General features: G+C 41.5%; 1 protein-coding gene across 2 annotated transcripts in view; it reads left to right on the top strand.

The window, feature by feature from the left end:
• Positions 1-8,711, top strand: part of Trpc3 (transient receptor potential cation channel, subfamily C, member 3) — a 69,948-nt gene extending 61,237 nt beyond the window's left edge. The window contains exons 11-12 of one of the 2 annotated variants that reach the window (NM_019510.2): positions 4,773-4,848; positions 7,796-8,711. In NM_019510.2, coding sequence (NP_062383.2) covers positions 4,773-4,848; positions 7,796-7,938 — 219 coding nt within the window. In that variant the 3' untranslated portion in view covers positions 7,939-8,711. The remainder of the gene's footprint in view (positions 1-4,772; positions 4,849-7,795) is intronic. The other variant, XM_006535439.4, reaches the window with a different exon arrangement.
• Positions 8,712-13,087: the final 4,376 nt, after the last annotated feature.

Below are 13,087 nucleotides of genomic sequence, written 5' to 3'. Positions count from 1 at the left end.
TCTGCTTCCTTGTCATGTCAATTCTGTTTATTCTCTCCTCTGCTTTCTTGCCCAGGAATCCTAAAAGTCCCACCTTTTTCATCCTGCCCAGCCACTGGCCATTGACTCTTTATTGATTAATCAAAAACCAATTGGGAACAGGGACTCTCAGCATCTGGACATGTAGATTCCTGTATGATTTTGGAAGCCAAATTGAGAATTAGAACGAATCCCCAACATATAACCATCTATAATTCCAGATCTGGGGGATCTGACTCCCTCTTCTGGCTGCTCACACACACACACACACACACACATGCCCTCATACACAAGCGCTTGCAGATATACGTAGTTAAAAATAAAAGTTTTCTTTTTTCTGAAGAATATTTCATGAATCTTCTGCAGAGTGACACTGTGTTGGGGTGAACACTTGGATGGGAAATGACTCATTGGGTAACGCCCTTGCCACACAAGCATGAAGGCTTGGGTTTGGATTCCCAGGACACATATAAAACTGAAGGCGAAGCCGGGCGTGGTGGTGAACGCCTTTAATCCCAGCACTCGGGAGGCAGAGGCAGGCGGATTTCTGAGTTTGAGGCCAGCCTGGTCTACAGAGTGAGTTCCAGGACAGCCAGGGCTATAGAGAGAAACCCTGTCTCGGAAAAAAACAAAACAAAAACAAACAAACAAAAAAACTGAAGGCAATAGTGCTTGACCATCTGTGATCCCAGTCTCCCCCGGTGAGATGGGGGCAGAGAGGAGACTCTGCAGAAGCTCAGGCCAGCTGCCCTGCTGCCTGCAGTGGCAATCGGAAAACCTCCTCACAAGGACCACGCCCTCTGGCTTCCACACACACTGCCACATGTGCACGAAGCTGCTTCACACAGGCATGCACACATTTAGTAGAGAACAGGTACTGGGCTCTCTTTTCTCAGAGATAAGCAGTTTTAATAAACTTTAGATTACTCCCTTCCCTCAGCTTCTAGGGGAAGAGGACACACTTCCTCCCTTTCACATGGGACAATTGGAGAATAAAGAAGTTATAGAACCCAGGCGTTCTTGTTTCTCAGGCCTTTCCTGGTGGGTATGTAGAGAGTGAGAGGTAAACTCAATGCCGATTTGAATCTCAGTGAGCTCTGTGAGAGTGGTATGGGCCCAGATGCTAGTGAAAACTTGTCCTTAGACTGTAACTGGTGTGCCTTGTAACCAGGTGAAAGCTTATATTTAATCCAGGAACAATAGGGGGAATCTCATTTGACTTAAGTTTACATTTCACTGATTTCTTTCAGAGCATCAAGAATGTATCCCTAGAAGTTTTAATTCATACACTTATGTCTCCAATCCACTTGCCTCATTTGTAAATATTGTGTGAGGAAAGGATCTAGTTTTTTGGCTTTCCTATAGGATAGTTTATGTCTCGGCACTACTTGATAATGATCTTCACCCTCATCTCTTTAAAAAAATATTTATTGCTTGATTTACTATTACCATCATTAATCATCACTGTATTTTATGCATATGGATATTTTGTTTGCATGTATGTCTGCACACCATATGCTTCCCTGAATGCCCGTAGCATTCAGAAAAAGGCATCAAATGCCCTGGAATTGGTGTGACAAACAGTTTTGAGCCATCATAGAGGTGCTGGGTCCTCTGTGAGAGCAGCCAATGTTTTTGATTGTTGAGCCATCTCTCCACCCCATTATTTATTTATTGTGTCTGTCTCTGTGTGTCTATGTATGTGTGTGTGTCTGTGTGTGTAGTGTCTGTGTGTGTACATGCATTCATGTGAGTGTGTTTGTGTGTGCATACATGTGTCTGTGTGTGTGTCTATTGTGTCTGTGTGTACATGCATTCATGGGAGTGTGTGTGCATGTGTGCATGCGTGCATATGTGTGTGGGTGTCTGTGTGTGTCTCTGTTTATGTGCATGTGGTGTGTGTGTGTATGTGTGTGTCTCTGTGTCTGTGTGTGTCTGTGTGATGTATGTGTGTGTGCATGCGAGTGTGTGTGTGCGTGTGTGTGTGTGTGTGTGTGTGTGTGTGTGTGTGTGTGTGTACATGCTACTGAACAAAACTGGCTCTCAATAAGCAGTTGGTGAATGAATCACTGAGCCTAAGATCTGTCTTTTCTGGTCTGCTTTCCCTTGATTGAAGAGTCAGTTGGATCCAAGGCTTTCTCAGTGGCTCCAATAAAAAGAGGAAGTGAAGCCTAGTTCTATGTCCCTCCCTGGGGGCAGGTTGACAAGGTTAGGGTTGGGGCTAGGGCCAGAGAAGCCTTGAAGAAGTTAAAGTTTCAACTCCTGGAAGTCCCTCTGAGGGACTGTGGCCATTATAGTAGCCGTGTCTAAGCTATCCTGTGTTCTCTTTGCCAACATTCTTTGACTTGGCTTTCTGCTGACCTTGACCCACTGCGCCCTTATAAATAGCATATACAGAGCTGTACTTCTTAACAACCGTGCTTGATGTAAACCCTCAGCTTATGCAAGACCCCCTGGTCCCCGCTCTCTGTCTTCTGTCTTCTCATCCCTAGTCCTCCCACCTTGCAGCTTGGATGCTTGTTCCTGCAGGTGTGGGTAGCGTGTGACCGGGAAAACAGGCTTTTGGATAGCATGGGGCTCTCTTGTCACATAGCTGTAGCTTTTCCCCAACGGTGGCATTCCAGATTACCCTGGAACCTCTTTTATTCACTTTAACATCTCACAGATCACTTAGCGTCAAACGTTTTGCTGCCTTCAAACTGAGGTGTTTCCCCCATTCTCCCTACAACTACCATTTAGCTCCAGCTTCCCCCCCCCCACTCTTTTCTGAATTATCTTTCAAGTGTGGTATTTATGTATGCACAATAGTATGTACAGCAACACTGAAGTAGGAAGCGATGCATGAACATACACAGGCACGCCTGAGTTTACTGGTTGGTTGCCTCCAGTTGGCCCTGCTCCTTACCTCACACCTCTGCCAACATCTCAGAGGCTATCGGGCTCCTAATCCTCTTATGTAGGTTTTTGACACACATGAATATTTCAGGAATGCATGTGACCCAACTCGATAAGAAGGTTTTATATTTTGTGATGTCCCTTGCAACTGGGCATTCTCATTCAGCTTCATGCTTCTTATTCTGTTTGTTTGTTTTCATTCTTGCTTTGTTACTTTGTTTTGAGACATGGTCTCACTATGCAGCCCTGAAACTCACTGTGTAGACCAGGCTGTCCTCAAACGCACGGGTGTTCTCAAATGCTGGAACTAAGCCACCATGCCTGGCTTCAGCATCGAGCTTCTAAGATTCATCCCCATGTTTGTGGGGCTGTGGTTGACTAAGATTAGTGAACACAGAGAGCTTGCATTGTGGGAGACTGATTTACCTGTCCACTTGCCTTGTTTTCTGAGACGTGTGTAGATTATTCAGTTCTTGCTATCTAGGACAGCCTTGCTTCTAACCCTGTTGCCTCGTGGCCATATGTGTAGTTTTGGGGTGTGTAAGGAGTGAAATTTCTGCCAGTGTTGAATTTTAGAAGAAAATGTCAGATTATTTCCAAAGCACCTTGTCTATTTGCTCTCAAGCCAGGAAAATCTGAGTCTCCATTGGCCTGTGGCCTTCTCAGAAGGTATCATCATCAAATATATGGCTTGTTTGTCTCCTTTATTAAATGCCAACCTACACCTCATCTTTCTTATAGTATGTGTGTCCTCAGGAACAGACTTTAAGATTGTGCTATAAGTTGTTATTATTTATGATTTCATTTCTGTGAAATAACTAGGTGTCTTAAAAATGACACCTAGTTATTTATGTTTTAAAATGATGATACTGTTTTTATTATGTTTGTATCTTTATAAGTAGAAGTTCTTGAATCACAATGAAGTTCAATTTATCATTTTTATGTTGTAATTAGAATTTTATCTTGTTTTTAAAATATAATCTGATATAACTATATTCTTCTAAAGGGCTAAAAAGCTCTATCTTTCACATGAATGGCCAACTGGAATTAATTTCTCATCCATGTTATGAGGTTGGCATCCAAATTTTTTCTTATGAATAAACAATTAATCTGTTAGAACTTTTAGTTGGTTTGGGAAAATAGTCACAGTAGAATTTCTATGGAGACAAACATGTAATGCAGCAAAATATATGGAATCCAAAAAACACTAAATTTAACATAAGATATATATATATATACACACACATATATATACATATATATAAGATACCTAGTTATACACACACACATATATATATGTATATATATATATATATATATATATATATATATATACACACACACACATACATATACATCCACAAAATTTAAAAGAAAGCTACCAGAACAGTCTAAACCCAAATAACAAGAGTAATTATGTGTGGGTGATGGGATTATCAGGGATTTTGCTAATTTCTCTTATTGTTCTCTGTTTACCAAATGTTCTGCTCTGACCCTGTATTAATTAATTTTTTTTTAAAATAGAGAGGAATAATGCTGTGTCTATGGTGACAATGTAGCTCAAAGCACCTTAAAGAGAAACTATCAGCTTAAAGACAACCATTGATATCTTCCAACCCAGCTTTTAGGAAAAGCTGTTTCATTCTTGAGATTGAAAACAAAAGAATGTATGTGTTGGTTGTGTTCCAGCAGAAAGTAAATGACGGCTAAATGCCACAGCTTGGCTGATTCTTTGTAAATTGTCATATGAATCTCCACTCCCCATCCTGTCTGTGTCATGGGTGTGTAAGGCTCTCTGCAGAGTAGACGTAGCATCCTTGTGAATCCCGTTGATTTAATTCTTTCTTTTTGCCCAACAGCAGATAATGAAAAGACTCATAAAACGGTATGTTTTGAAAGCACAAGTAGACAAAGAAAACGATGAGGTGAATGAAGGTAAGCATCTTCCACTGAGAAACGCCTTTCTTCATAGCTAACTTAGTGGACGTGGGAGGCTGAGGCATGATGACTGTGGCAAGCTCAAGGCTAATGTGGGCTGCAAAGGCAGTACTAGGTCAACCAGAACTACGGAACAAAAACACTGTCTCAAGAAAAGGTTTTATAAGCCCCAAACTACATAAACAAATAAAGATTGGAGGGTAACACCACAGCACACATCTAGAACCAGAAAGAAATAAACCTGGAGCTGGAGAGCAAGTGCTGCCATTACAAAGGACCCAAGTTCGATTCCCATCATCCATGTTGTGCAGCTCACAACTGCATGTAACTCTGACCTCTACAGGTACCTGTACTCACGTGCGCGCGCGCACACACACACACACACACACACACACACACAGAGAGAGAGAGAGAGAGAGAGAGAGAGAGAGAGAGATGGAAGCTCCTTTTCAGCCAGATAAGTTGCCCCCAGATCTGTCTGTCCTGATTCGAGAAAGGCTAACTTAGCAAATGCTGCTGATGAGTGGACTTTGAAGCCACTTCTTGGTGAGCGCAGTGAGGCCCTTTCAGATCTAATCAACCCAACTGTATGTGTTCATAGGAAGAAATCTATTAATATAGAATGAAGGACCAGGAAAAAAATCCTATTATGCTAGCCTATAAATAGACTCAAGAAGATGGTGTTGGAATGGAGTTACAATATAGACACAGAAATCTTATCGGTTGTCTCATAACCTCCCTTGGAATCCAGGAGCTAGTTATGTATATGGGAAGACTCATGTGGCTGTAATAGTGCCAATAGTGATCAGTAATAATGATCCCATTCTCCAAGGGGGGGAAGTTTGTGAGAATCAAGTTCTAAATATGGAAGTTGACTGCATAGCATATAAGCATATTAGAGGAGGTAGTTCTTCATCCAGGAAGACGAAGTCAAAGGTTGAATCCTACACTGTCTGCAATCACAGGCTTCAGAAGCAAAGAAGGGTGGACTAGGGATGAGAACTCACAGTGGGAGAACCCTAGCTCAGGCCAAAGTAGCTTACTGGTAGAACACCTGTTGAGCAAACCCCAGGTTTAACCCCCCAAGCCCCCCCAAAAAAGGGAAAACAAACCTAAAACCAAAGCTAGACTTGTTTCAAACTAGACTACCTTTTCCCCTCTATTTTCTCATATGCCACAGGAAACACATTTTACTATTTTATTTTATTTTATTTCATTTTATTTTATTTTGATTTTTTTGCCCCAAAATAAATCTTCAAATGATCGGTTTAGATTCTTGAAGAAGAGTTAAGACTTTCTTAAAATGAAAATATTCTTTTGGTGTCTTTAGGTTTTTGTTTTTTTGTTTTTGTTTTTTTTGTTTTTGTTTTTTGTATTTTGGTTTGTGTGTGTGTGTGTGTGTGTGTGTGTGTGTGTGTGTGATGCTAAGGATTGAACCTAGGACTCCATACATGCTAAGCATATGCTCTACCGCTGAGGTACTTCCCAGCTCAATTTATTTGTGTATAATAAAAGCATATATATTCTGAAGCACAATAAATAGCATATGCCTGTAATCCCAGAGCCAGGTGGTAAGAGCATGAATATTGGAAATTCAAGGACACACACTTAGCTACACAGTGATGTTGAGGCCTGGGTCACATATGAGACCCTGTCTTAAACATACCATCATAATCTATAATCATACAAATCATGCTTTAAAAATTATAAAGCTATCATGATAAAGGTCACCCGTACATTGTACCCCATAGGTATATATAATTACTATAGTCTATTTAAAAAGATTATTAATAAAGGGAAATATCCTAAAAGATTCTACTACTTGTTTAAAAAGATGAAGTCTGAGTACCACTAATTTTCAGAATTTATTCTTAGGATCTAGGTACTGTTCTGCCTCTAAATTTAATCTTCACCTCAATGCTTCTCTACATCACAGTTAAATAACTCCTAGAACAGTTCCGCTCTCCCTTGCGATCTGTGTGCTTAGGGTGCTGCCAAGCTGAATTCAGGGAGCAGCTGTGTTTTAAACTCTGAGAGGTTATACCTTTAGATAGATGAGATGGGATCTCTTGGAGATATGGGAGTCTGCACACTGCAGGAGATGTGTCTCCACTGGCTTCCTCACACACCCTGCCTCTGCACCGGACAGCCCCAGTCCCAAGTTCATGCTACTGTCTGGTGATCAGCGACCTTTATAGCTTTCCTTTCTCTTCATAAAATTTAACTTAAAATTTACTTCGTATATTTGCACATTCGGTCAATAAATTTTTAGTAGCTCAACAGAGACAGCATGTGAGTTAGCCCCTCCGCCCGAAGGGAACCGTAAGACTCCTTGTGTCTAGCAAGGGAACAGTGTGATTGTTTTGGGGGAGGAGGGTTGTTTGTTTTTGGTTTTGTTTTGTTTTTGTTTTTATTTGTGGAAATAGGGATCTTTCTGTGTAGGACCAGGCTGGTCTCAAACTCACTGAGATCCACCTACCTCTGCCACCTAAGTGTTGGGATTAAAGGTATGTACTACCATGCACTGCGAAAGTGTGATTTCAGTGTTTCATCTTTTGAAAATGCACCTTAGTTGTCACTTTAGTATTATTCGCAATGTTGTAGTTAGCTAACCCTGTGCCAAGAGCCTGGGCCGTAACCCAGTGGCAGGGTACTTGCCTAACCTACACAGGGTATGGGTTTGAACTTAAACAACAGAAGGCACTGCTTGAAACTGAGTTTCACTACTACAGACACAGCTGGAATACTTTTCAAAGGTCAGTATGCCTTTAAAGGCTGGCTTAGCTTAAACATCTTGAAGGAGAATTTGAAATATCTCCCTGGGAGACGTTGGGAAGCAAACATACTCAGATTGAGTGAATTTCACTTTGTTGTGTTTTTTTTTTTCCTAAATATAAAGACAAGTCACCATTTACACGTGTTGTTTTTCACACAAATACCCTAGGTGAACTGAAAGAAATCAAGCAGGATATCTCCAGCCTTCGTTATGAACTTTTAGAAGATAAGAGCCAAGCGACGGAGGAATTAGCCATCTTGATTCATAAACTCAGTGAGAAACTGAACCCCAGTGTGCTGAGATGTGAGTGAGGCAGCCACCTGCAGTCAAGCCTTGACTATAGCACAACGTGGGCAATAATACTCCTAAGTATGAAATACTTGAAAAACTATGGTGTAGAGCTCTAGTGTTCCCTACCTTTATCATGCGAAACTTTAAAATTAAGCTAGGCGGTCATGATTCCCATTACATGAAATGGTTCCAGCAGTTGACCTCGGCACTGTACGCAGTGAGATGCTATTGTACTTAGAAGCCCAGTATTAATGTCACTGACAGTTTTTGTCATTCTTGTCTTTATGTCACCTGTTGGCCTCCAAGAGTTCCTTGGGGGACAGGGTCCACAGCGATCTCATCTTCATGTCTCCCACATTTAGTACAGTGCCTGATACATAGTAGGTGCTTGGTGAATGTGAAACCAAATGGCCGTCCAGCCAGTTGCATCCAAGAGCAGACGAGAGACCATCACTGAGTAGCATACGTTCTCATCCAAACGCTGAAGCAGGTTTTTGTTTTTTGTTTTTTTAAATAGAAACTGAAGATGTTTTACAACCAGCTATGACTTGTGGAGATCTTTCTTAGACTTTTAGATGCTGCTGACAATTCTAGGATGTTGGAAATGCAAGTGAAGAATTTAACAGGGAAATGAGCTAATTGAAAGTACGGTTACACTACATATTTAAATTTCATGGGGTTGTTCAAAAATTATCATTAAAGATTTTTTCTAAAATATACGCTTGTGTCTTTTCTCTTTGTATTTGTGGTTTCTGATGTGAATATTTAGTCAATAAAGATTTTTTTTAAGTTGGGTTATAGTAGGCTATTATTTTGTTGCAATCATCTAATGTGTACTTCTGATGTTTTAATGCTAAATAAGATCAGCAAGTGACCCCTTGTCTTGCCTTCTGGTCCTTTCATGGAAGTGTCGACAAAGACAGTGTCTTAGTTAGGGTTTTGCTGCTGTGAACAGACACTGTGACCAAGGCAACTCTTATAAGTACAATATTTAATTGGGGCTGGCTTACAGGTTCAGAGGTTCAGTCCATTATCATCAAGGCAGGAGCATGGCAGCATTCAGGCAGGCATGGTGCAGGAGATGCTGAGAGTTCTACATCTTCATCTGCAGGCTGCTAAGAGAAGACTGGCTTCTGGGTCAGCTAGGAAGAGGTTCTTAAAGCTCATGCCCACAGTGACATACCTACTCCAAGGCCACACGTCCTAATGTGCCACTTCCCCTGGCCAAGCATATACAAAGCATCACAGACACTGTTCTATCACTATGAAGAGACACCATTACAAGGCAAATTTTTATCAATGAAAGCATTTAATTAGGGGCCTGCCAACAGATTCAAAGACAGTACATTCTCACTATGAGCAGGACAGAACAAGGTAGACATGGTGCTGGAGAAGTAGCTTAGAGTTCAACATCCTGAGCCACAGGCAGCAGGAAGGACGCTGGGTCTGATGTGGGCTTTCTGAAACCTCCAAGCCCATCCCCAGTGACATATTTCCTCCACCAAAGCCACACCTCCTAATCCTTTAAAACAGGATCACTCCCTGCTGACTAAGCATTCAAATATATATCTTCAGTTCATTCCTGTCAAGTCTCACTGGGACATAAATAAAGTCCCATGAGTTACTAGTCTAACAAACCAACTAAACTAACAAAGACACTGTTGCTGTCACACAGAAAGACTTACAAGACAGGGAGACAAAACAGAACACCAAACGCAGCTTCTGAAAGCTCTTATAGACTTTAATTTCTACCTCAGCAGAGTTATGAAGACCATATGCATATTTTGCTACCACTGTAGCAAAGAATTAATCTAAACAGTTTCTGTTTTAATCTAATAGTACGCATCTTAAACACTTTTCAAATTTTATGCATTTTAGCCATGTCTCCGAACAGAACAAAACTGATTTTTTTTTCATTGTAACATGTTACTCTGTTTTGAGAGCGACATTGGTGACAAGGACATTCTACAGTGGACGATGCTCTTTTTCATATCGTTGTCTAAGTTTCCAAATGTGGATGGGTTTGCTTGTAACTAGGGAGCAGAACACACAGAGAATAATTTTCCCAATCAAGGTTAGAAAAGATCCGAGGACGGCCTAAGAGTCTCGGGATCCGGAAAGAATAAAGGTATGAAGATAAAGCCGTGACTACCATACCATTTATATACATTATATCCATGCTTTTTTCTCTTTTTGTCCTGTCTCCCATGCAGCTTAGAGCTCTTGAGATAAAATTTCCATTTGCTTGCCTCCCTTGTATAAAACTGCCATCCTGTTGTTTTGTATTTACCTCACTGATTGTTAGCAATGGGTTTCATTTTGTGGCATTTGCATAATTACATCATTATACTTAGTTCTCATTTGTTCTCCTGCTCACTGACCTCTATCCCCACCCCCTAACCCCCCACTTCTGGGTAGCTCCTTCCAGCACATTTTCTAAGTATTTCATTTTCCCGTCTTCATAGTTTTGAGTTATTAGTGGAGAACGAAGGTGATGACCAATGGTTTGGTGGGCACTGTTTTTGCCCTGCCTTGATCCCCTGTGGTGGGCGGCACCCCCCCCCCCAACTCCCTGATACTCAGGAGCAGTTCCCAGCTAGTCTCTCTGCCAAAAGGAAGAAACTTTCCCTGTGGCTAATGACTGCCTGGCTGTGGGCACAAGAGGCTGTCCCTCATATCGATGAAAGGCTAACCTTTTGGCACAATCCTTGACCTAGGAGCGCTCCCAGAGCAGAAGGCAGACTCAAAGTGACAGAAATCCTTAACTTTCCACCCTGCCTTTTCGTACTCCACTTTGCCTGGCGCTTCCTACAAGGAATCACTGCACGCAAGCCTGATTCGGTTTTGCTTTTGGAAATACACAGGACGTATAGGTCACTGTGAGGATTAGTTAAAGGATTACTGTCAGAATTAATATTTCTTCGGTGGTTAAAGAGAACTGTGAGTCAGCAGCCCTAGTTCTCCCATCTGGTGTGTAGGCAGAAGACTCTGCAAAGCAGGGCTCAGTGAAGTGACAAAGTTCAGAGAGGGCACACATTAACAAGACCCAAATCACCCTGTCCAGATAAGGACAGTTAGATGCTTAAAGTTAGAGGTTTGTCACAGTCTCATGACTTCTCTTTTGTGATTTCTTGGTTTTTTGTGTGTTTGCTTCTGTTTCTGGTTCCTCTCTTAGTCAAAAACAAGATAAATATAACACTCAGATTATGGTTTAAATAGTATATATAACAAATTTGATAGTTTGTAAAGCTTTATTTTGAGAAATTTATATTCAGATTTTAGAATACATTACTAGGGTCTTTTGTTGAGAGGTGTTTGTTGTTGCCGTCCATGTGCGTGTATGTGTGTGTGTATGTGTGTGTGTGTGTGCACGCATGCGCAGGCATTCTTTATATCGTTGATGCTCCCACCTCAAAGAAAACATGGCCCAGGGATATATATTCAGGTTGCTTGGTCTGAAGTGTTCCAACATGGAAGAGATTACATGAACTTTTATGGATCCAGAACTAAAGAAAGTCATACTGTAAATTAAGGCGTTTACCAAATGCATTGGTGGGGAGTCAGGTATGCAGTTTCTAGATACTATCTGATGACATCCTTATATTTGGGGTAGTGGGAGATAATGCTGTTATATTAACACACTGGAAAATATTTTAACTAGTCCTTGAAAGGAAATTAGGCCAGATACACATGTGGGAAGAAATGGCTGATAAGGGGATTAAAAATCACCCCAAGTGAATTTGGTTATGGATCCGAAATTCTCCACAGTTGTTCGCGTGATTCCTTACTGAAGCACAGACGTGGCTTTTTAATCTAAGAATTTCAGTTCACAGTATATTCTGCATATTAAGCCTTTGGCAGATTAATCATTTACAAACATCTCCTGGCATTCTGCACGATGTTTCTTTACTCTGTGGCTCGTTCCTTTGCAGCCCGAAGCCTCTCAGCCCTGTGCAGTCCCATTTGTCTAGTTTACATTTGTTTCCCGAGCTGTCCAGAACATCATCACCTGTCAAAGTGATGACATCAAAGTCTTCCCACTTGTTTGTTTTGAGATGGAATCCCAGTGTACACTTGGCTGCCCTGGAACTCACTGTGTAGCCAAGGCTGGCCTTGAACTACAGCTTTGCCTGCTTCTACCTCTGAGTGCTGGCATTAAAGGCAGAGGCCACCATGTCCCACCTCTCTCTGTTGTTTTATAGTTTCAAGTATTACAGTCATATCTTTGTTTTCAGTTGGTTTCTGTGTAGGAAGGGTTGGAGATGAGGGTCAGCTTTTGTCCTTACTTGTAGATACCCAGATTTTCCAGTACCATTTATTGAAGAGTTGATCTTCTCTATTGCTGGTTTGGACACTATTGTTGAGATCAGTTGGCTGTAGATGGCTTTGGATTATTTCTTTTTTGTTGTTGTTGTTGTTTTTATTTTATTTTATTATATATTTTCTTTATTTACATTTCAAATGCTATCCTGAAAGTTCCCTATACCCTCCCCCCACCCTGCTCCCCTACCCACCCACTCCCACTTCTTGGCCCTGGCGTTCCCCTGTACTGGGGCATATAAAGTTTGCAAGACCAAGGGGCCTCTCTTCCCAATGATGGCCGAATAGGCCATCTTCTGATACATATGCAGCTAAAGATACGAGCTCTGGGGGTACTGCTTAGTTAATATTGTTGTTCCACCTATAGGGTTGCAGACCCCTTCAGCTCCTTGGGTACTTTCTCTAGCTCCTCCATTGGGGGGCCCTGTGATCCATCCTATAGGTGACTGTGAGCATCCACTTCTGTATTTGCCAGACACTGGCATAGCCTCACACGAGACAGCTATATCAGGGTCCCTTCAGCAAAATCTTGCTGGCATATGCAATAGTGTCTGGGTTTGGTGGCTGATTATGGGATGGATCCCCAGGTGGGGTAGTCTCTGGATGGTCCATCCTTTCGTCTTAGCGCTTTGGATTATTTCTAAGCTTTTTATTTTGTTCCTTCTGTCTATTTGTAGGAGGTAGGTCAGTATCAAGCTGGCTCTGTCACTTTATGGCTGTGGTGTATCTTGAGATCAGACACTATAATGCCGCTAGCTCTGTTCTTTTTGGTCTGTTCTTTTTGATATTTGGGGTTTTTTCTGTCTCCATAAACATTTAGGGTTTTTTTTCTAGTTCTTTGAAGAACGC

The sequence above is a fragment of the Mus musculus genome, chromosome 3, assembly GCF_000001635.26.
Source record: "Mus musculus strain C57BL/6J chromosome 3, GRCm38.p6 C57BL/6J".
In the NCBI taxonomy this organism is placed as follows: domain Eukaryota; kingdom Metazoa; phylum Chordata; class Mammalia; order Rodentia; family Muridae; genus Mus; species Mus musculus.
The sequence above is the reverse complement of the archived record's forward strand: the minus strand, read 5'-3'. Positions and strand labels throughout refer to the sequence as shown.